This window comes from Artemia franciscana, chromosome 3, assembly GCF_032884065.1.
Source record: "Artemia franciscana chromosome 3, ASM3288406v1, whole genome shotgun sequence".
NCBI lineage: Eukaryota > Metazoa > Arthropoda > Branchiopoda > Anostraca > Artemiidae > Artemia > Artemia franciscana.
Genome location: NC_088865.1, coordinates 10,123,034 through 10,148,234, shown reverse-complemented (window position 1 = coordinate 10,148,234; position 25,201 = coordinate 10,123,034). Strand labels below are relative to the sequence as shown.

Sequence of the window (25,201 nt, the reverse complement as noted above, 5' to 3'; positions counted from 1 at the left end):
TGCTTTGATGTAGGAGTTCATAAGGGGGTATGTTCCGTAAGATAAATTATAGAGTAGATCGAAAAAATAAAAATAAAATAGTTTTCAAGCTTTTTATATTATAAAACAGTTACTTGTGAACAGAATTTTTCTAGGTATCTAGGAAATGGCAAAAACACAAATGATATCAAAGCTTCATTTTCCAGCTAAAGTCTGTGAGTGAGAAAAGAGGACATTATCTCAACTGGAAACAAAGAGAAACTTCCGAATATAAATAAATAAATAAACGAATTCAAGCAATCCGTAGAAGTAACTACGTTTGAGGGAACGGATTACAGCATTAAATTTTTCAAAAAATTTTACATAATACTTTTTAAATTACCCAAACTGTGATGTGGAGTAAATCTGGTAAACTTAATTTTTCTATCAACATGCTCCACATATACACAAGCATCGTACAGTTTTTTCTGACTATGCTTCGCTTATGTATCCGTGTAATTTAATGCTTCCCACCTTTTATACACTGTTTTTAGCGTTGAAAAGCTTCACTGACACGTGATCTGAACGTGGACCAACAGCCAGAATGAAAAGGGTAGGCGCAATTTAACGGTACGATTTCATGATTCTCTGAATGAAGGGAAGTATTGGGAGAGGAGGTAGTATTGTGAGCTCTGAGCAATAGAAAACACAAGCAAACTAAAGGGGCCAATTCAAAAAAGTGTAAGGGGGTGAGCACTAATTTCATTTTTTACCGAATGCACAAAAAGGCGTATGTTTAAAAATTCAGGGGGAGCGAGGGGTATTTCCGATTTCTTTCGTTTTTTATCGAAAAAACGAGAAAAAAAGTATTTTCTTAAATCTATGGGAAAGCTTTTTTCGATTTTCATAAATAAAAAGGGGAAAAAATCAAAATCGAAGAGGCAATTGCCATCTGCCCCAAACACTCAGATTGACATCCCTGAAACAAAAACCAAATCATGCGTGAAATTAAATCGTTTGCTTCATATCTATTTTACTTTTTCCTCTCTCCCTTTTCCCTGACACTTTCATGCTCTTTTTCTCATTCTTTTTCTCGTTCGTTTTCTTTTTCATTTTCTCTGACCCTTTTTCTCGGTTCTTTCTTAATGGGATGAATATCACTTTCTGATTATGCTTTGAACTTCTTTTTTTACTTGCTAAAGTGACCCTAAAAATCTCTAAGAGGGTGCTTGGAAACAATTAAAAATAAAATACTAATTAACATCTACAATATAGTTACAAGTAGGACCAAAATCTCAGCGGCGTCTTTAGACACTAATAGAAATTGAGTCATAAAATGTAAGAATTAGACAAGAAAACTACATGTCGCGCCTATGAAATCCCATGGCGCGCCAATGTCGATAACGAAACTCAAACTACTATTTATTAATCTAGCAGATTTGGTGTTTAATTACTGTCGCCTTCTTAAAAGATAAATATCTTTATTGATATGCTCCACTTTCAAAAAAAATATTTTGTGTCTGCGCGTAGGTGCAATTTTTTTTGCCGGTTTAGCTTTAATTTTGCACCCTTACCATTTACGATGTTTACAGGCTAAATCTACAATGTTGTAATATATTGGGGGCACTGGGAAAAAGGCAGGCTTAAAAAATACACTGACGGGCATCCATACGACAGTACAATCACATTTGAGAGACGTCTGGGCAGTAGCACATTACGAGGGATGATTGGGGTAATACTTGATGCGCTAGTTGCCTTATTAGGAACTAAGGTGAGGTAATTTGTGAATGTCAAACCAAAAAGAAGGGAGTAAGAATATGTTCTACTTTATTATTATACCAATAAATAGGAAAAGCCCCCCCCCCCTAGAAAAATTCATCATGATTTTCCCTAATGTTTTTCATGTTTTCTACGCAATTTGCGTAGAAGCTCATTGATGAATCCTATAGCGAATAACAATTGAAGTGCTATTTAACCGTTTACAGAATATACTGACATGAATAAAATATATATAACACCATCAGTGACAAAGAGAGCATCTAAATTGGAAAAATTAAACTTTAGCTGTGTAGTCAGCTGTTGCAACTCAGTCGTTAAAGCTAGCCCCCTAGGGTATGGAAAACCGTGCGTTGGATTGCACCACTGGCAGGGACATACGCAGGGGTAGGACTTCAATATCTGGATTAACCTCTGGAATCCCAAATTTATCGAATTTTCGGGCACTCTTTGTCAATTTTTTTTGTCATTGAGCCCCTCCTCAAAAGCAGAATATTGCATAAATCCGTAACTGACGACAACATTTTGCTGCTAATTTCCATTTATTATTAAGTCTAACTTGTGGGACGGGTCGTTTATTAGGGTAACGAAAAGCCTATGGCGGGGACATTTATGAATTATCCTAATGGATGCTTTGACATTTAATATCTAAATAAAAAATAAATTTTAAATCATTACCTAAATTCAAAGATATTATCGCTTAAATAAACCATTGTAATAAGTAGAAATTAGCTCAGACTTTGGTGCTAAATCTAATAAATGAAAAGAAGAATCATTAGCCTACACCAACACAACTTGTGAAATTATTACCAATTGAATACGACTGACAAAATAATAAAAAGTTGGAAAAATTGAAATCTATGTTAGGTAACAAATACAGTCGATTTGGCCATTGATATAATTTATGATAGTCAAGATTGACATTATTTCTAAATTTTTATCCTAGAATTTCATCATATCTCTGAGATTCCCTGGCGTATTTCATAATTCTTGCGCATAACTTATTGAAAGCAATTAAATGAAAACGCCATCTTTGGTTAGCTTTGAATGAAGAATGTTTAATGAAAAAGGATACAATATTATTTGACGGATTACTCTCAAATATTTTGATAGGACATATGCTTCAACCCGTAGCTACTGAGTCAAAGTGTAAAGATAACCTAATACATTTTTACAAGAAGGATTTTAAAATTATTCCATTGGAATATTCCTATTCCAACGAGTTATAACGCTTCATCTGCTTTTTTTCACTTGTAGGCTATTCTGTCGTAGGATCTCAATTTGCCTCATTCCATATGAAAGTTTTTTAGTAAGAAATTCGCCATTATAGAAAGCAGCTAAACACAAACGTCATCTTTGCTCAGCTTTGAATGCAGAACGTTTCGTGAAGAAGCACACAAGCGAGTAAATCTCAAATATTTTATAGGGTATATGCTTCACCCTCCAGCTACGGAGCTAAATTCTAATTTTAAGTGCGGTTTGCCACTATAGAAAGCAACTAAACACAAAAGTCATCTTTGCTCAGCTTTGAATACAGAACATTTCACGAAGAAGCACACAAGCCAGTAAATCTCGAATTTTTTATGGGGTATATAAAAATACTTTGATAGGGTATATGCTTCACCCTGTAGCTACTGAGCTAAATTATAAAGATCGTCAAATACAATTTTACAAAAAGTATTTTTAAATTCTCCCATTGAAATATTCCTATTCCATTGTGAATTGACACTTCATTTTCCTCTTTTTCCTCTAGGGTATTTTATCGCAGGATCTCAATTTGGGCGATTGCATATGAATTTTTTTTTAAAGCGTTTTCACGACATTCCCGGAAACAATTTTCTGCCCTGTCGCATGTCTTGACATCTGCTGGAAAGCAAAAACGATAAAATGGAAAGCAAAGTTGACGCTTGGAGCACGAAAACTAGTCGAACACGTCTGTTATAGTGGAAGATTTGAGTATATTTAGCATGGATGTAAATAATCGAAGTAATAAGTGTCATGGGTGATGCGAAAGCATACTTACAGAAGCAGCAAGGTTGGTGGCTAATATCTTGGATTTTCTAGAACCCTGGCTTCCAGATTTTGAATTAAGGACCACTCTCTAGCATACCTGCTCTTTGAAATAAGAAATGGCCCTCTTCACTCGTGCCAAAAAAATCTTTTTTATAATATAGCCATTTTATTTAATTTTATTGTACCCATATGCTTTCATATTCTGCAGCCTATTTGAAAATTACGCCAGAACCGTGATTTCCAGCTTTACTTTCCATGATCAGTTTGGATTCACTTTCAGAAAAAAATGGAACGCGTTTTCAGTCGCAAAAACTCGAATGGAAAGTTATTACTGTCCTTATTCACCCGCAAAAATCCAACCTCGGCTTTCCAAGTTTGCGAAAACCGCCCTTTAGTGACAAATTTGTATCTAAAGAAAGCAATTAAACAAAAAACGCCATCTTCGAAAGTAGAATATTTAATGAATGGGCATACAATATTGTTTGACGGGTTACTTTCAAATATTTTGATAGGATATATGCTTCATCCTGAAGGTAATTACATTGAAACGTTTTTCAGTGACAAATTTATGCATGCTCAGTTGATTAGAGATGTCTTATTTATAGCTGGAGATCTTTATTGGCTAGTTTCATCAAATGATTTAAACCAAAATATTTTTGAACTACTGAATTTTTCTTTGATTGAAACATGCAAAACATGAAAGATATATGGTCAGACTTTGTTTTTACTTTAAAATCTATGAATAGATTGATGCCTTTTTTTGACAGTTATATATTCAAGCATTGTTTTATTACGTCCCCGTGTTCCTGAGTTGATGTGTGCAAAGAGGAATGTGCCTTGTTATTGTGCTATAGAATTAAGCTGGGGTGTAAATGGGATGGGAGAGCGTGTAGTCAATAGCTAGATTTAGAAACAATTGAAATTATCATTAAATAATTTCGAAAAAAATTACCCCCCCGCCCCGTTATTTTAAAAAGAGAACTTTTGTGTCTTCATTTAAAAAAGGTAAAAAAAAAATCCTCCACCCCTAAATTTTTTTGAATTGGTGCCTTTGATACCTAGAAACTTTGTCTGGTGGGGCTATGACTCAAATTGTTTTGGGAAGGGAAAATCTTCGATTACCTTTATGCAGTTTTCGTATGCAAATGTACAAATGTGTCGGGCCAAAAATGTACAGTAATAAATGTCGTGATTTGGACACTGAACTCAAAGTAATTAGAGAAAAGGGATAAATAGATAATCATTGTGCTCCCAACAACTGTCCTTTCCATAGAGGGTACCCCCCTTAATTTTTTCTGATTCGAATAAAATGACAAAGATATACATAAACTAACTTTGATGCATTTCGTAAGGTTTTTGTTGTAGAGCCCCCTGAGTGAAAATCCTGAACACGGCCTTGGCTCCCAAATTAGACTCAATGCTGGGAGGTGGGGACTAAAAACTACAAGCACCACTAACAGTGTAGTATCCGGCAACTTCATTAGAAAAGTGGAAAAAAATTCAAATGAAAAATTGGTATGACTCATTTCTGATTTTATAATATTAGAGCTAAAATTAATTTGGATTTTTTTAATCATTTACGAAAAGACCCAGCCCACACAAAGTAGGCCTAAGTTAGCTTAGGATAAACTTGACTGGTTAAGTAGGATAGATGACATTGTACTACAAGATCTTCTTATATAAGAATTCTTCTTTCTTGGCCTTTGTTAAGAAATTCTGATTTTATAATATTAGAGCTAAAATTAATTTGGATTTTTTTAATCATTTACGAAAAGACCCAGCCCACACAAAGTAGGCCTAAGTTAGCTTAGGATAAACTTGACTGGTTAAGTAGGATAGATGACATTGTACTACAAGATCTTCTTATATAAGAATTCTTCTTTCTTGGCCTTTGTTAAGAAATGCCTCTAAAGTCAATAATGCAGCCGTTTTGAGTAGGCTCAAAAAGGAACCCCAATCGCAAAACAATAAATGACGTTGCGTTACTGTGTTTTCTTTTTGATACTTGTGTGGTCTTCATTTTGTAAGTTTCTTCTGATCTTCCAGTCCTACCTCAATAATATTTAGTACCCGGAGCTATCCAGTGCTAAGCCCCTTGACATGTAATGCGTCCACCGACATAAATGCATCTCATACGAATTTATCCTTTTTGTGCATACCCCTTAGTAAAATATGTAATTAGAAATTCTATATGTAAACACAGAATCAAAGTTACATACTTTATTCAGCTGTATTTGCTGATGCACAACTTCTAGTGTTTATATTCTCGACTATTCACGTCACGGGACCAAATAGGGAATAAAGCAGAGTCATATGTATTCTAGTAAATAAAATTGTAAACTTGTCTAAGCTGAATAATTTCTTCATTTCTATAATAGTCAAGTACTGCCCACCAGAATTATGCATTAGCTTTGCAACTGAAAAGAACTAGTTTTGTTTCTACAAAAGTTCAATCGCTTTTTGACCTTCTGGCTGGTTGTCGCTATACCAAGAGTTCAATTTATTCCAAAAATTGAATTCTTGCTTCTTGAATCCAAATTGGTTTCTAGATTTTAATTTATTGAAGTATTGGGTTGCAGAAAAATTTTGGAAAATTTTGACTTGTAATAAACATTTTATGATTTTTCTTATTCTCTTTATTTCTTCCATTCACATTTAATTTTACTTTTTTATCTAAGTTTCTCGTTTCACCCGTTGATTTAGCTTGATATTTCATTATATTTGATCAATTATAGTCGGTGCAATTGCTTAGATGGTATGAGATACACACAAAAGGATCGCATAAGCTTCGGTACACGGGTAGGCATTAGCCTTGAAAATGAAGAGAGCTAGCATTGTTTCTAGAAACGTTTAACCGCTAGTTGACCCACTTGCTGGGCATCGCTACGTCTAGATTTCTAAAATAAAAATAAAATGCAACTTGTTACTTTAATTAAAATTGGGCTTCACATTTCAATTTATTAAGAATCGGATTTACAGGATTTCAAATTTGCAAAGATTCGACTTATAATGAACATCTCTTTTATTTTTTTACGTTTTTTTCGTCTTTTTGTTTTTCCCATTCATATTTTATAATCTTTCTTTTGCATCTAAAGTTTCTCCTTTGACTTGTTGATAAATTCCTACTTGGCTAACCGTAGTCTCCGCATTTGCTTATATTTTAAAAGATGGAAACGTGAGGACCGCGTATACGTCGCAGCATGGGTAGCTTTGTAACTGAAAAGAATTAGCATTATTTCCACAAAAATTCACTCACTTTTTGATATATTGCTTTTTAGACTAAATTTTGCATTTTAATTTTGCCAAAACTTTCAATAAGGGTTTGACAACGTTTTTCTTCTCGGGAACTGTTTTTTTTTTAGCGAGATAAATATTCGCATCTCAGAGGCGATCGGATTCTAGACACGAGAGTGGCCACTTCGTACTACGGCTAAAAATTGGTTTTACGGTTTTGACGCAATTAGTTAAACGGAATTGGTTTTACTGTTGGTGAATAAGTCGACCGTATTTTGGATAAGGCAGAGAACAAGTTTCAAACAAACATTAATCGTTGACGTATTAAAATTATCAGTACTACTTAAAAGTATCGAATTGCCGATACCATACAATTCAGTATTAATATGAGTGGCAACACTACATTTAGTTCAGAGTAGTGACCAAAATACTTGTAAAATATTGCTAAATTGAAAAGTGATTTTTTTCTTTAAAGTCTTGGATGGGAAATGTTGTCTGAGGAGCAATTCCTTAACAAATATAAACTAAGGAATATTCTTGGACTCACATTTGTGCATTAGACTAAGGTGATGGGGACTGTTTATTTTTATGTGTAACTACATGGCTGTGTGACTCAAACATCTCCTTAATTTGTGCGCCAAAAAAGTCATATATCATCTTAAGCTTTCTACAAGATAATTTTTATAAAGATATTTAATAATATTTAATCAATTAATATTATTAACATTAATTAATATTTTATATTCATAGATGATATTATAATTGATTATATATTATAGATATTATAATTTATAATTATGAATAAAAAATTCATAATATATAATATATAAATAAATTGTATATAATAATGATATTATAATTGATTATAATATTATAAGTGTTAATATATATATATATATATATATATGTATAAATATATATATATATATATATATATATATATATATATATATATATATATATATATATATATATAATATTAATAATTGATATTAATTAATATTTAGCTGAACGAAAGAGAGCATTACAATCTGTACGAAAAATCAATATTTACCTAACCTTAAAATACGGACACACAGTCCTGGTTCAGCCTTCTGAGACATTTTCTTTTCTTGTGTCTGAATTTGATGCTTTTGTCCCCGCTTCTATTCAATTTTTAACAAGAAAAGAATAAACTCCGTTTTTACTTGCATTTATGTGGCTCGGGGGGAGATATAAAAACCAGCATCAAAGTTATTATCACCTGAATTTTCATTGTAAATCGATGAGGACGGATTTGAGAGATTCCATCATGTCTTAGATTACATATGTCTTGTGTCAGGGTGAGATGGGAGCATCAACCCAGATGGTGGTCTTGTCTGTTTAATCATTCATGTACTACCCATAAGCCCTCAATCCCTCTTCTCACCCTCGCACCGTTCCAAGGGGTTGCACAATAAGCTGCTTTGTGTATACCTGCACAATTGAGCTAGGACCGGCGTAGTAATCCTAGACTCTACTAGTCCTAAACTCTACTTCCATGGGCATAGACATAAAACTAGTCGAAATATGGGTCATGGATACGTGAGGTGGAGATTGAAGCAAAGGCGAAGGGATGAATCTGAACTCCATAGGCAGTGTGAAACCCCTTGTTTTATTCAAGATCAGCTTCCCTGGGTGGAAGATGCAGTTTATAATTTATGAAGAGCGGACGTAATTTGATGCAATATACAATATGAGATGACGACGAAAATATGCTGAATTCAGGAAAGATATTTATAATGGACAGATATGGATATCTTTTGGAAAAAATAAAAGATTTACTGCTTATTAAAAACACTTGGTGAGGTTAAAAGAGCATAACGACAGTCACTTAAGATCAAACGAAGTGTGAAAAAAAAATCCACGCTAAGACTATTTAGGAGTTCTGTTAATTTACACCCCCCCCCCCTGAATCTTCTCATGATATCTCTTTCTTAAAAACAACGTAAAAAATTACTTTTTCAGCTCAAAAATACTTCAAGGCCACTTTGTAGCATAAAGCATTAGTGTTTCTTTTTCTACAGAATAATTACTTTAGCATTGAAATTACTCGTTATGATACCTGGCTGCAACGTATCCAGGATGTTAGTTGGGGGTGGTTGTATTTTTGGGGGATTGCAAAAAGCTTTACAAAAGTCATCATGCGGTTGTTTCTTTTTACAAGTTATTTTTTGGAGAAATATTTCAGGGGGAGTCAAACCCAGCGCCGCCCTTGATACGACCTTGTTCTACTATGTGATCATTAGGAAAACGAAAAATCATAGAAAATATGGAAATAACATAAGAACATCAGATTTCGAATTACCACACCCCTAAGATATCTTAATCCCTCCCCTTTCTGTGTCTATTATAACAATATATCAGCAGAGGCTGCACGTGCAAAGCTCAAAAACCCATCCAAGCAGAAACTATGATTAAATTGTTTTTCTAGCTCTAAGAAGATCTATTTTATCTAACTCCGACCCGATGGTGGTTCTAGTCCCGGGAAGGAGGAGGGAGCTGCCCCTCCCAAGTTTTTCTGACATCTTTGACCTTAAATCGCTTTGTCTTGTATTTTTAAATTTTTATGGTATACCCCAACCCAGATTATGAGGCCTAAAACCGTTGCTGAAATCCAACTTCATGTGTATTCACTCCAAAGCAAGAGTTTTCACTATTCTGGATTTTTGGACCTCAGTAGGACTTTTTAGAATCCCGGAATTCTCACGACTTTCTAACTGTTACATGATTTTTACTAATTTGTAATTGGCTTCAGTAGGAATTCAGGATTTAGGGGCAAATACCAACAGTAAAAATCAACATATCGGTTTAATTTCTGTCCAAGTAGAAACACTGTACAAGCCATCGTTTCTGGATTATGAAAACCTGGAACGACTTTCACATGTTTGTAATCTCTTGTCCGCGTTGAAAAATAATAAATCCCTAACCGAGTCAGAAATCCCTCAAAAAGGATAAATCCTCCAAAGTAGAAGCTCCGATAATCCATCTGGGTTCTAACTACCCAAAAAACTAACTGAAATAGATCATCTGCATTTAGTCCAGAGCTTATGTCAAACCACTTTTTCTGTCTTACAAAAACCTGAAACGATTTTCACATATTTGCAAAGCAAGTCTAACTAATTGTATTTTTGATTTAAGTTTGAATTAACCTCAAAACAAGTAACTTATCAGCAGTTGAAACAATCTCTTATGGGAGCAAGGTGGCACTTATTTTAAAAGCTTTTTAAGTTATTGTTGGATAAAAAACGACCCTTGTTGTCAAAGGACCGTTGAATACAGTGGCATTTTTAATGATCTCAAGAAGTACGTTAACAAATCTATTATGTTGGCCAAAAGAAAACTGAATATAAGAGCGTTTTCGCACCAGCTTTTTCAAATCTTTAGGAGGGCGGGTACTTTCGATATTTTTCAGGGGGAGGGGGGTTGTACCAATTTCTAGTTCACAGGATGTAGCCAATTTTAGTACGTTAATGAGAGATTCTTCCATTTTTTATTGTCGTCAAGGTGTATGTGTTTTCCACTAAAGCTAAATAAAAAGCATTTATGTTTAGATTTGCTATAAAATAAACCTAACAGTTGTCTCTAATATTTAAGACCAGAGGCAGTTTTAAGGGAGGGACAGAGGAGTACTTGCCCCGGGCACAGAAATTTTAGGGGGTGTAAATTTTTAATACGTAATCTAACGGAGATAATCATTTCGTAATTTAAATTTTTTTTTTATTAAAATAAAATAGAGACTTTAGATAACAAATGCAGACACTTAATAAATTATTAATTGATTAATAAAATAAAAATAAATTTAAAAAATTATAAATAATAACAAGTATAATAACTAATAATTGTCAAATAATTCAGATAACAAATTATTAATTAATTAATTAATTGAAATTATATTTGTTATAATGACATTCTTTAAAAGTTTGCTCTAAAGATTTCATGGGAGATAGGGGAGGGGGGCGCTAATCAAGATTTTGCCCTCGGTGCAAGAGAGGCCAAAACCGCCACTGCTCAAGACCAGGCAGAATGTATGAATTTGTTTTTCTGGGGAGAACGTAGACAAAAATAGGTGGAATATATAGAAAAAGTAAAAGTTAGAGCAACAATATCAAGAGCTCAGGAGTGAGATAAGATTTATTCCTGAAAAAGTCCATCACGAGCCCAATTGGGCCAAATTTGCACTTCATATTCCAACTAAGAAATCGATTGTTTCATGTTAGGCAATCGTTTTTTTCCATGCCTTTTTCTTTAGCAGTCTAGATTCATGCATCCTCTCATTTAATTCTTTATTCGTAACAGATAAAAAATACATCTGGTATTGGTGGATTGTTCATAATTTTCTTGGGTTATTCATAAAATACTTGGGACAAGATTTATTTCTGAAAAATGCCATCACGAGCCCAATTGGGCACTTCCGTAGTATGAAATGCCCAATTGGGCATATCATATTCCAATTAAGAAAAAAACACACACACACAAATGGTAAGATTGTTCAGAGAAAAAGGATGAATTCATATGTCAACGTGTATAAGAGTTTAAAAGAATTAAAACTAGTAGAATTTATAGAGGAATTAAATCGCTGAATAAAACACACTTAGGGGTTAAATAAAGGAAAAGGAATAAATAACATGGAAAAAGGAAATTATTGGGTATTTTTTATAATGTAGAGAGCAAAAGTTTGTAATGAATTTAGAAAAAAAAAACAGACTATAGAAAGAAGACAATCACAGGTTCAAAGTCTACCGCCATCAATAAGACTTTTTACTAATCACTTACTATTCCAGTAACATGACGAAGAGGTGCGTTCATCCAGCTATAGCCAATCGTTGCAAGTTCTACATATTTCTCAGACAGTATTTACAGAGCATTTACACTTTTACAAAAAATAAAATAAAACCGTCCAGCTTAAGCTTATAAAAAGACCTTGTATGAATGAATTAATGGACTGACTATTGACATTACTACATCACTTCACTTCGTAACTTAGAAGTACAAAAAAGATAAAATGTACAAAATGAAAAGAGAAAGACAGATAAACAGATATAAAACAATTAAATGTGGATTATAAAAGGAAAAGCACAAACACCTAAAGCAGCGGGTACTTACATAGTATCCCGACTCCATTCGAGAATTTTGATCTGCATGATCTGAAAAAAACCGGTTTGTCTGTCTGCAGTAGGTTATAATTAGCTTAGTCTACTGAGAAAATCTACAATTCTGGTATATTTCAATTAAATATTAAGAGGCGATTAGGTTAGGTATTTAACATAATGCGTTCGACACTGCCTGCTTTCCATGAATTTCTTCTCTAGTTTCCATAATTTTGTTAATAAAGTATTGTATTTTCATCACATTTTGGTATATTTCATTAGGATTAACCTAACTTAACTTCTTGGGTGTGGTCGGGATAATACTTAAGCACCAAACAGTGTTTCCATTTGTGTCTAGATAGACTTGCATAAAATTTGGTGCTGGGCTTCAACAACTTACAGCTAAGAATCCAGTTCTAAAGTCTAAAATTCCATGTCTAGGATTTCAAATTCTACCAAACGGGAAGTTTCTTTATTACTATATTTATCATATGTGCTTAAGAGTGGCGCTCACATGTATGTCTGATTGGACGTTCATGCTGATCCATGTGAACGGCTAGAAATGCATGTTTAGGTATGAAGGCTTGCTGAACCTGCATGTGAACTCTGATTCAAGGAACTAGCTAGTATCAAGTCATGAGATGCAACTTGATACCCAAAACAAGTATCACAAATGCCACTCCCAGTCTACGAATTTTTTTTTGTAGACTATATTGCAATGTGTAAAATATAATTAACTACTTACCACCTCCCAGAGTGAACATATAACAGAACAGGTAAACATATTGATTCGTCACCCGTAAACTTTTTTTTTTCAAGTTAGAGGTCAGATAAAAAATATACGATTATTACCACAACAAATCTTGAAGCAGTGCTGTGTTAATCCGCACAATCTTGTAGCTGATGCTGGTTCATATTTACTTACTTTCATAAGTCCGTGTTTACTTACTAGCACAATTGAATACAGCATACCAGGAATATTGTAATTAATGAAAATTAAAGCTTTTGAAAAAAAAGCCATGCAAACAAGTTATTTTAGCGATTCTCAAAATACTGAAGAATGACATCATTGGTGGGTTATACATAAAATACTCAGGACTAGTTTATTATATACACCATAAGTGGATAAGATAATGTGTAAAAATTGACATTTTATACCCCTTTGACAAAATGAGTTTTTATTTTGTTTTCGACCTTTTTTTTATTTCCATTATTTGCATTTTTGCCTTAAAACCAATAAGGTGACTTAAAGCTAGTATTTTATCTCGGTTTCTGCTGAGAAACAACCCGTTGATATGTAATAGATGGCAATGATTGTTTATTTTCTAAGATTCGACCCTGAAATTTGTCAGTTATCACTTTTCCATACTCTCTGGCCCAAAAGAATAGATAGCAGAAATTGTGATAGCGATAACGGAATCTATCAAAAAGAGCACAAAATTGCAAAGAGCACATATTTTAGTTTTGTGTTTTGTTTTAAGGTTAGTTTTTTTTAAATATTTTTATCAGTTTATTCTGCACTGAGGACGGTCAAGCGGAGATTTTGACCGAAATATTTGCATAAGTTTCAATTTTTTCACTGGATGTTTATTGTCCTCGTTCTTCTTTTCTTTGCAATTTTGTGTTTTGTCATGATTAGCCAGTGTGGTCTCAGAAATTATTTATATCAAAAAGAGACATTCTTTTGAGCTTCTATTATTTGCCAGATATAAACTTTCTTTGTAAAATAGTATCCTTTGTTTAAATGTACCTTCCCATATTCTTGTACTTAAGCCTTCTCGCCTTTTTTTTCCTTTTGTCCAAAATTCAGAATTTAGAACGCTGCTTAGCAATATGATACAGTCCAGAATTGTCCAATAATGAAAAAATATACATTTAAGATTTTGTTAGGTATCCATAGGGGCACCAATGCGTAAAAATGTAGGAGGGGCAAGGATTTTCTTTTTTTTAGATGCAAAATACCAAAAGGGTATTTCTAAGAATTTTGGGTGCATTTGCTTCTGCCCAGTTTGTCCCCCTGGAATTCCTAGAAACAATGACGACAATTTTAATATCAACGTATACAGTTTCTAACTATTTCTGTAAGCAAGGAAGAGAACAGAATTCATTTGGCCACAATTGCCGCAGCGGATCTTTACCATAACAGCTAAAATTTCAAGCTTAAAGTTTCTATAAATAGTTCTAATCACGCAGTAAAAATTACTACTATCAAAACAGATAAAAATAACTTTAAAAGATTCCCCATGGTTAAATAATCATAAGATCACGAATAAGCTTACCGTATTGGTAAATACCTCCCAGTGAACAGACATAAATAATTACCGAAAAAATCATACGGCTTAATCAAATGAGCTGATATCCTGCGACGAACTGCTAAATAAAGCAGGACTTATGATCCTAAACAACATATATAACGCTTACAATCAGATACTAAGTTAACTCATTCAAATGCTGCTTTTTAAATTACAAGCCTACACTATTATTGAAACCAATTTGAAATGTCATTGATGGTAATATATTAGCTAAGAAGCCAAGCAAAGGTTGTTGAGCGAATAATCCAAGGAGAGGCGCACTTGAGCAGCGTTTTTTTGTAATCTTTTTCACACCCCTTTAGATAATTTTTTCGGAAAAGGGGGTTTTGAAAGAAATCAGAAAGGGTAGCATCTTTTTTGGTATGTGTGTTTTTTTATACATCAAAATATTTTGTGCCAGGCCTGCAATTTTTTTTTGGGGGGACGGAGTTTTTCTTTTATTTTTAGAAAGGGTAATATCGTTTGTGGTATTTTTACACCCATTATTTTTTCTTATTTTTTTTACACCCCTTACACAATAATACTCTTAGGCAGACCTGCAAAATTTTTTTTCGGAGACGGGGTTTTGAAAAGAAAGCTTTTTTTAGAAGGCGTAGCATTTTTTTATCTTAATTGTAAGCTTTTTGTGTTTTACAACTAAAAATATAACAATATAAAAATATATTATATATTTTGTAAAAATAAAAAGGAAAATAACAGGATTTTAGGCAAAATGCTGGTGACAAAACTGACCTTAATGATGTGTTATCAATTTTATACCACCGGGAGATACATTTCCCCTTTTATTTAGCCGATTTTATTTTACAAATACTCAGAAAAAAAAATGTGAGTACCTGGAACATATTAAGCACAGAACTTCATTAATATATACGATTGCTGATAAGAATCACATGAAAATAAGTTTACAAAATCACATGCAGCGTGTCTTAAAAGATCTATTTTGACATTCGGTCTCACTCGTTTCGATTAAACAGTAATTTTTCACCTAAAAACCTGTTTTTTTTGGGGGGAGTGAGAGTAGAGGACTGACTTAAGGATGTCGCTCATAATTTGAAGTGGCAGAAAAGAAGTTTTATGAGCCCTTTCATTTCAGATAATTTAAAAGAAGTTTATAGATGGACAAGCTCACAAGCTATTTGTATGTTGTATTTTTTTATATACTGTGTAGTCTTTCTTGACTGCGTTAAAGTATTTTATATATTTATGTTTTTTTTATACTCCATAATATCTTTTATACTTTAATAAAAGGTATAATAATACCTTTAATAGATATATACTGTTGGAATAAATAAATCACCAAACTGTTCCTTCTTTTTTATTTGACAATTTTCAACAAGAAATTCTTGTCAGAAGATGAAGACAAGAGGTATTTCAAGAACCTCATAAAAAGGTTGACACAGTGACGTCAAATTAGCTAAAGGGGGCTATAATGTCACGAATATGGGTACATCTTAACCGAACCCAAAGTATACCATTTCTTAACTACCAAATGGTATTTGTAACTTGTAGTCTTGCGACGGGCAGGCTGATGACAATAAAAATTTACTTGGTTACCACACCGATAATGCTGCAAAAAAGTAAAGCGTATTTTTATCTTTTTTTGAAGGAAGTGACTGTATTGAATTAAAAAAGGAACTGATTAGGGGTATGCAAATACGTAGCAAGCTTAGAGGATGGTGCTATATGTCAAAAAAGTGGATAAAATATGCACTGTTTATAAATAGTCGTGAAAACTGCACGCTTTTGGAAGACTATAGCAAAACTTTCACCCCCCCCCCAGTAAAAAAAAATTAGGTACGTGCCTGATTTGGATAAATGGTTTTAAAATGAATACAATTAGAGGCTGTATGTCTCTAGTCTTTAAAAAGTTCTCCAAAAAATTACTTATAAAAAAATCGGAAGTTTTGATTAACGTAATTGGTCGAAAAAGTTTAAACAACATCTAGAAATTAGAGACTAAAAATTATATTTTTATAAAAAAAAGCACAGTGGTCTCTAAAAAGGAGAACCTAAAAATGAATAAAAATTAGAAGCTCGTGGCTTAAGTTAATAAAACAGCGTTTGTATTTATTGAATCCTGTAAGTAATTATTGAAAGTCATTTATTTCTCTCCCCCCCCCCAATTTTGGCCACCATAGATTTAGAAAGATAACCTATTTTGGCATTTTCACAAAAAATTATATTTTTGCATTTTCTTTAGAAAAATGAGGAAATAACAAAATTACCCCCCCCCCCTTAGATTTTAATAAATACCCCCCTACATTTCAACGAATTGATACCACTGATGCCCGTTTGTTTCAATGATGCCATGGCTATGAAACAAATCTCATTAAGAAGTAGCCATTTTATCTCGGTATGTTTGGTTGAAAAAACTTCACCGTCGGGTTTTTACCCCGTCGGATCCCAAAAATTAACTCACCAGTACCAAACAACATAATCAAAAATATTGGATAATATTTGATGAGTTTGATTTATTGGCCTTTTATGTTCTTGGGCTAGGTAAATGAAACTTTCAGGAATGAATCTGCCACCCGAATGAGGGGGCCTGGGAGGTGTTTTCAAGCTTTTAGGTCTATTTCATCCGTACTTGTAATGCGTTAAATATTCCGGAGAGACAGAAAATGTGTACCTTTCTTAGCTTTATAAAAAAGGAAATTCAGGTTTCTTAATAGCCTGTTTCTCTTTAGACTGTTGGTCTTGGCCAAGCAGGTCTGCATCCAGGATTTTTTTGGGGGGGAGAGGGGGTACAAAAGAATTTTTTCGGGTGAGGGGTTACAAAAAAACTTTAAAAACACATTCAAAATTTGTTGTTACGTTTTTTACGAGTCGGACAAACAATTCGGAGAGGGGTTCAAACCTCCTAACCCCCCTCGATAGGCTACAGCCTTGATTTTAAGCCAATTTTTGTGATTTTAATCAAACATAGGACTGAGTTTCTTTTGTAAAACACCTTCCCGAACTTTACAATACCCAATACCCTGGAATATGGAATCTGGACTCCGGAACCCTGGATTCCGTATAGAGTCCAGGTATTGTATTTGACTTTGTATTTGACCAGGTATTTTTTTACTTTGGCGATCATCGAGTCACCATAGCTATCCTGACTAGGAAATTATTTTAGTACTAGATACACAAAAAAGATAAAATTCTATTTTAGGGGTTTCTGGTTATCTTGGAAAGTAGTTGACTTAGGTGAATGAATTTTTCAGTAATGGCTACACGATTCAAAATATATCCCGGTAAGATGCTGTCTGAATTCTGACCAAAAAATTTGCCTTAATTTTGAGTTTTCAATATCTTTTTTTATAATTTTGACAATAAAAGTCCTGATACTTCAATACAATTTTAAGCCAAACCAAGTTTTTTTTTCCTTAAATAAAACAATTGCAGATTTTTAAATCTTACAAATAGGGATTGAGCAAAGGTATGAGGCTCAAATCACTTTCTGTACCTGATTTGAGCAGAAGATTTATTTTGCAAGAATTCACTTTTATACCACAAAGATCGTAAAAGGTCACCATATGTCAATAGCCTTGGGAGGGAGTAGAGGCTGGTACTTTAAAACACCTTCCCTGGGGACCACTAAGGCACAGGATCCATTGTTCCGAATTTTAATTACCTAGCTTCACTACTATCCAAGATCAACAAAAACCCTTGAACTAGAATTTAACCCCCCCCCTCCCAAACAAACAGCAAACAGACAACAAACTAACCTCTTTAAGTTCATGTGTTGAACTCCTTTTCCGGCATTGGGTCTTGCCTATAAGGGAGTAGGTTTCGAACACTATCATAAAACCGATTTCGATTATCCTCACTGTGACACATCCCTTTTTTTCAACTTTCATTAGAAATTCAAATCACTTAATAATCATTTACACCATTTTTTTGTTTTTTTACTTAAAAAAAACAGAAAAATTTAACACCAGAATTCCATCATTGTACCTTTTACGGTAAGAGTACCATAAGCGACTGTCGATATTTTACCTTTATCACCTGAACATTATGGAGCGTTTTCAGAGACGGTACGCGTTGGAGCGAAGGGTACATTTTAGGTTGCCTTATGGAATTTTAAGCTTGTTTCTGGACAAGCAAATAGTCAATTAGTCCTCTCAAGCCATGAATCAATTCCGTTTATATGCTTCATAACTCTTATTCAGAGAGCAAATTAATTCATTTTTTTAAGTTCTATTATCTATTTTCTTTTTTCTGTCAACTTGTCAAATAGGCTGCATCCATGGGGGGTTATCAGGTTTGCAACCCCCCTCCCCCGAACTTTTGTCCGACATGTAGAAGAGTAACACAAATGCATATAAACATATTTTTAATATGTTTTATTAAGTTTTTCGTCACCCACCCCTCTTAACAAAAATCCTGGATACAACTTTGGTAGTTAGTATTTAACTCTGATATCAAGTTCACTTCCATGAAAAAGTTTGACAATGTCTCAACTTCTAGTCATAACATAACCATGCTTATAACATAACAATGCAGTAAGTTAATTTCATATTTTCCTAAGAACTTGGCTTTGGTTTGGCCTACTTCAGGGACTTATGTAGGGAGAGGGGGCTCTAGTCTGGTTTCTGATAAAATTAAATGACTTTCTAGATTGTCCTATAATTCCGCGCACTTTTCATACAAACATTAATTTTTGCTCAGTCGGCGACTGCTCCCCCCCCAAATTAATTACCAAGTCTTTGCCCTACTTCTGTCTGATGCACATTATACGGTTTTGGAGGTGACGGATTGGGAGGTTTTTCAAAGCAGAGGATTAAAAGATTCCAATTTCTCCCCCTCCAAAAACAATAATCTCAAGAGCTTAACGATGTACTAATAAATTTATTTTTCCTAAAATTCAATTATTTTTTGCATATTTTTCAGGTCCTTTGAACCCCATACGACACTTTTCCTTGTAATATTCGAACGAATTAGTTTGATAAGTTTATAAAAAGAAAAAACAAATTCATAGCTTATTCACCAAAAAGAATTGACCTATCTGATAGTTTTTAGAAAAAGCAAGATAATGTGCACTGAACAGCTCTTTAGTTAATTCAAAATAGAACCTAAACTTAGAAAATTTTCAGAATTCTATCACCAAGACTGTTTCCGGAGGGAGTGATGGGTTACCGGGTAGGCTGGCCAAAATCGTACTTTTTAACAACCCATTTTGAGTCAAACGAAAAGCAGGACGTTTTTGAAGGGAAAGCAAAAAGTAATAAGAAAGGGTCTAAGAGAAGTAGGAACTCCACGGAAGCGAGTAAAGATATGAGGAGATTAGAGCCGAGAAGTGCGTTCAGCTGTGTTTGCCTCAGACAACTTGTTGCTTTGGTGGGTTATATTAGAAGTATTAATCGTAAAAGACAGAGATGCTCTAAATTCAGCCCCCCCCCGCCCCCATCAAAGATAACCATACTTATATTGAGCAGGCCTAATACATTAGGCAATATTTTTTGGGGGGGAGGGGATGAGTGGGCTATAGGGCTGGGAGAGGAGTGGGTTGAAGGGATGAATTTAGCTGTATTTGGATGGTATTTGTTACCTTGGGGGTGTTTGAGAGAAGGTGATTCTTTATTGTTTTTTTTTTAATTAGTTTATTAGTTTAGGATGCTTCTAGAAATGTTAATGCAGGTAATCGGTACATGTTAGCAAAAATTAATTTTTTTTTCAAGCGCAGTGATTTATATCCGTAATGGTTTATATTTTTAATATGTTAACCTAAGTCAAAAGTTAAAGTCAAAGGCCATTTGGAGCTTTAATAATAGGAGTTACTAATTCTTAATCGAACGAGCCAAATCACTGATCATAATAGCAGGGTTGTCGGGGGGGGGGGGATTCCAAATGCCTGATTGAATTATTTTATTTTTAATGTTTTTTACCTCAATCCTGCCCTTGGCATCATCTCTTGAAGTAATAAGAGGATTGACGTCCGATTCCTTTCAATTTTGAAACACACCTTTGTCTCTATTCCTAAAACAGGTTTCTCTGGAGCCCATCCCCGTAATGAACCCCTATATAAGCGCCTGTATTTTCTTACCCTCAAATAATAATCAGGTACTTGGATTGGTAAAATGTCAAAGTGATAGTCCAGAAGTATTTGATTTAAAAGTTACAAAAGCCCGTTCGTTCTTCTAATTCCTTTTAGTGTCGCCAATTCGCAAGAGTTTAATGAGGGGAGGGGGTCAAAATATATTACTAGCATTTCTCAGTGAGAATACCCTCGAAATCTAGGGGGCATAGCCCCCCTGCCTCTCCCCTCAGCATTGATACACCTTAGCATTAGGTTATTATCGACTTCGGCTTTAGCTCCACGACTTTTTCTCCGGTTTCACGCTGAACACAATAACTATAAACCAAAAATGAATTCAGTTCTGATAACTATGTAGGCTACTATAAATATGGCTGACTTTTTAAACTATTTAAGAATTGTGTTTTCCAAATTCCTGACAATTTTTATTTTAGTCGTCGTACTGTTAAATGCGCGTTTGAAATACTTCTGTTAACTAACTTTCACTATTGAATTTCACATATCTAAAAATGGATAGTTTTTTTTCTTGGCTAAACCCAGGGTATACCAGCTCGTTAAAATAAACGACTCTTATTCCACTCAAATGCCCAATTCTTCCCAGGAAACAAAAAAAGGTATTTTACACGCCTTATTTAACAACGCGATATAAAAATACTAATCGCATAGCAAAAAACAAAAATTCAAAGAACCATGGTCCTATTACATATAATACGCACTTGTGGTCGATAAATGTCGATTGACTTTTTATTCTCTTATTCTCGCTTCCTCAAACTAACAATTAGGATTAATAAGACGCTTTTCCGACTATAGAAAACGGCGATTTGTACCCGCTTTGTAAACGCATGGAGCTTCTCACTTACTATTTTTGTATACACCAGCTATACTATACTTTACTATTAAATATAGTATACTATACTATACTATACTTTACTATTTTTGTATACACCAGCTATACTATACTTTACTATTAAATATAGTAAACTATACTATACTATACTTTACTATTTTTGTATACACCAGGACTTAAGAAGCTTATTTGAAAGGATTTTTATCAATTTTGGCGTTCAACAGTGGTGTCGTTTGGGGGGGGGATAGTTTCTCACCCCAATAATTTGGAGAAAAATTATTAAGTAGCCCGTGCCCCTTGACTCTTAGGACGTAGATCCCTCCCCCCATTAGAAATGCTGGAGCTGTGCTCCTGGCGTTCAATAGGCAAGTCCAATTACTGAATTACGTTCAAAGGCGCTTAATAAAACCCAGTGGCATAATTTCGTAAATATCGTGGGGAGGGGGGCAACGTTGGAGCCAATATTCCCAAATCAATTGGAAATGACAGTGAAAATTGTAAAATGAGCGATACAGTACTATAAAGGCAAAGATATACTGCCTAGAAACTGAACCGTTTCTTTGGATGCTTGAATTTTACAGGCTTATCTTAGTCTTGACAAGAGTTTTGAAAAAACTAAATTTCAGCTGGGGGATAACTAGAGTCTGGGAGGACTTAACCTCCTGCGTCATAGCAAATTACTCCCCTGATGAAACCTATTAGAATATTTAATTGTTTATTGGGGAAATTTTCCGATTAGCTTCCTAATGAGATAGCTAAGAAATTGACCTACCTTTAGAATCAGAATTTTATCCTGAATCCAAATACAGCATTCATTTCCCTCGGAAGTGAATTTAACCCCCTCCTTATATGCAAATACATAGTTTAAGTATATGCACTGAATTCTCCGTAAGTTACTCTTTCCTTCAAATTGATTTAACAGTTAGTCAAAATACCCTAAAATTCATTGCATATATACAATTCAGGGTATGTATTTGCACATTAAGAGAAGGGGGAGTTTATTCCCAAGGCAATTGAATGTTATATTCAGATTCAGGATGAAATTCAGATTCCAAAGGTATGCCTATTTCTTAGTTACTTCGTCATTATAAATGTTTATTTTATACTAAATATAACACAAACAAAAAAAAAGAAAAAAGTAAAAACTGTAGAAGAGAAGAAAAAAATAAAGAAGAAGAAGAAAAAGAAGATAGTGTAGAAAAGAAAACTGGGTTGTTCAAAGCTTAATAAGCTGCAATTCCTCCTTTTACTACCACTGCTAACAACTCACTGCAGCACCAAGCCACCTGAGGCCAACACAGTTACACAGGATCCTTCTCCATCCAAATCTGTTGTAACGATCCCTCTTTAACCCCTCCCAAGATACCATAATCCTTTTTTCTATCTTTTAGGATTAGAATATTACTGCTATGTTTATCTGTCGGAGTGAGTTAGCAATATTTTTGATTAGTTTCGAAGACTCTGTGGGGTTGTAAGGTTATTTTTTTTTTTTTTTTTTTTTTTTTTATGAATTTCGTTTTGATTCTCAAACTACGTTCAATAGAACAAAATAATTGCACTTAATCAAGAAGTTATTACTGTTAATTGCTATTAGCTCTGTTGGACTTAGGAATGATGAAAGGAGGAGCGAGGGTCCCACCAAGGGTTTTTGAAATAGAGCTACACAAACACTTGAACTCATTTAAGGGGGTTCAAGTGCAGAGAAATAAACAGTTCACTCCTAAAAGATGATGTGACTCATGAACTTTTTGTTCTTGGTACTGACTCTCCAAAAATATGTTTTTTAAATCAAGAAATATGGAATTATCTCTCCAGAAGTTTGTGAAAATGCATCACAAAAATAAACCAATCGAATTCAAGCTTGTTTTTTACGGCAGAAGTTTGTGGCAGCTTTCCTCTTTTTTCTCTTTCGTTGAAGGCAATGAAGGATAGAGCAGTGGAGTGCATGATATTGAGGCATACTACCATATGGGGCGTAGTTACTCCCTTTTAGCTTTTTTCAGATGGTTGTGTCTTTGATGTTTTTTTTATCAGCGCGTTATAGAGCGAGTGTTTCTTTCGTGAATTTTGCACCTTCGAGGATTTTTTTGGCTGCATTTTTGGTAAAATTTCCAATTAACTGAGTTTTGAGATAGATGAGAAATAAGCATACCTTTAGAATCAGAATTAAAATACATAAAAATTTTGTTTATAACCATTTTTATTACTTTCCTTATGAGCCAGACAAGAATTGGGGCGGGTGGGCAAACTGGTTAGCCCCTCCCCTGGATATGGCCCTGGGTCGAATATATAGCCTGAATTGTATATTTGCACTAATTTTGCATTGTTTTGATAAACTGTTAAATCAACTTGAAAAAAAGTGATAACCAGAATATTCAGTGCATATAAACAATTCAGGCTATATGTGACCATTACAGGGTGTGCGGGTAAGTTCAATTGAGTCGCAAGTGAATGTTATGTTTGGGTTCAGATTGAAATTCTTATTCTAAAGGTATCTATATCTTAGTTATCCAATTATAAGGTTAATCAGAAAACTTACGGCACATTTAAATCAGTTTCTGGTTACACGGTACTGGGTATAGAGGTATAGGCATAGACTTATTTACACCCACAAGATACAGTGTGCAACCCCCATCGTAATTTACAACCTTTATAAAAGCGGCAATTGAATTATTGCGGAAAGACGGGATTTAGTATCGAAAGAAAACGTATGGCAATTGAAAAAGAATTACTAATATGCGTGACTGTACGGTAAGCTGGAAATCAATAGGTTGAAAGCTTGACTTACAGAACAATGCGAATTCATCAAACAAGAATTCGAATTTTGCTTAACAACCTGTTGGAAACACGACAACAGGTTTTCTTAGTTGTAAAGCTATTGATTGTGGAAAGCCATCTTTCCCATACAAGTCAGGGAAAAATGACATCAGGTGCCTTTTCCCTTTTGCGAAACAAGAAAATTTTTATTTCCCTTCTCCTTTTGGGACTAGCTATCAAAATTAAATAAAAATTGACACTTGTGTATTGTAGCGACTACGTCGTTATTCTTGATCTGTTGTAAAACCGTTTCTCTGTGTGCACTCGAAGATAATTAGCTTAGCCTGGGAGAGATAAACTACTATGGAGGTATATTTTAATGGAATATACAATATATAGAGTTGGTTAGGTTAGGTATTTAATAAAATTCGTTCTTGGCTCCCTGTTTTCCATAATTCTCTGTTGCAGTTTCCATAATTTTTGTACTTAAGTATTATATTTTTATCATGTCTTTGTATATTTCATTGATATTAACCTAGCTTTACTTCTTGAGTGTGGTCAGTATAATACTTAACTACCAAATTTTGCTTAATAGCCTGTTGGAAAACACTACAACAGGCTAGCTTAGTTGTAAGGCTATTGGTTGTGGAAGAAATCTTTCCATCCGTGAAAAAGTCAGGGAAAAATGAAATTAAGTGCCTTTTCTATTTTGTGAAAAAAGACATTTTCATTTCCATTTTTCCCATTTTGGGCTAGCTTTCACCATGAAACAAAAGTCAAAGAAGTTATCTATATATATAAAAATAAGTTGTCTGTGTGTGTGTGTGTCGAGTGACGTCATGTTTGTGTGTCGACTGACGTCATGTTTGTCGACTGACGTCATTATAAGGATTGAGCTGTATGCGTCATGAAGTTGTTTGTCGACTGACGTCATGTTTGTCAACTGATGAAATTACATACCGGGACACCGGGACACAAATGACGACCGGGACACAGGGAATATAAATGACGACCGGGAATCTCAAAGAGAAATTACAGACTGGGATACCCGGACACAAGTCACGACCGGGACACAGGGAATATAAATGACGACCGGGACACAGGGACACAACTACAACGGGGACGCCGGGGCACAGGCGGGATATATAAATGACGACAGGGAATCAGGGATTGT

The 25,201-nt window shown here is 34.2% G+C and overlaps 1 protein-coding gene across 1 annotated transcript in view; it reads right to left on the bottom strand.

Annotated features, from left to right (window-relative positions):
• Nucleotides 1–18,372, bottom strand: part of LOC136024863 (uncharacterized) — a 73,261-nt gene extending 54,889 nt beyond the window's left edge. Inside the window, exon 1 of the mRNA XM_065700379.1 lies at nucleotides 18,115–18,372. Within this exon, the coding sequence (XP_065556451.1) occupies nucleotides 18,115–18,128 (14 nt within the window). The 5' untranslated portion in view covers nucleotides 18,129–18,372. The remainder of the gene's footprint in view (nucleotides 1–18,114) is intronic.
• Nucleotides 18,373–25,201: the final 6,829 nt, after the last annotated feature.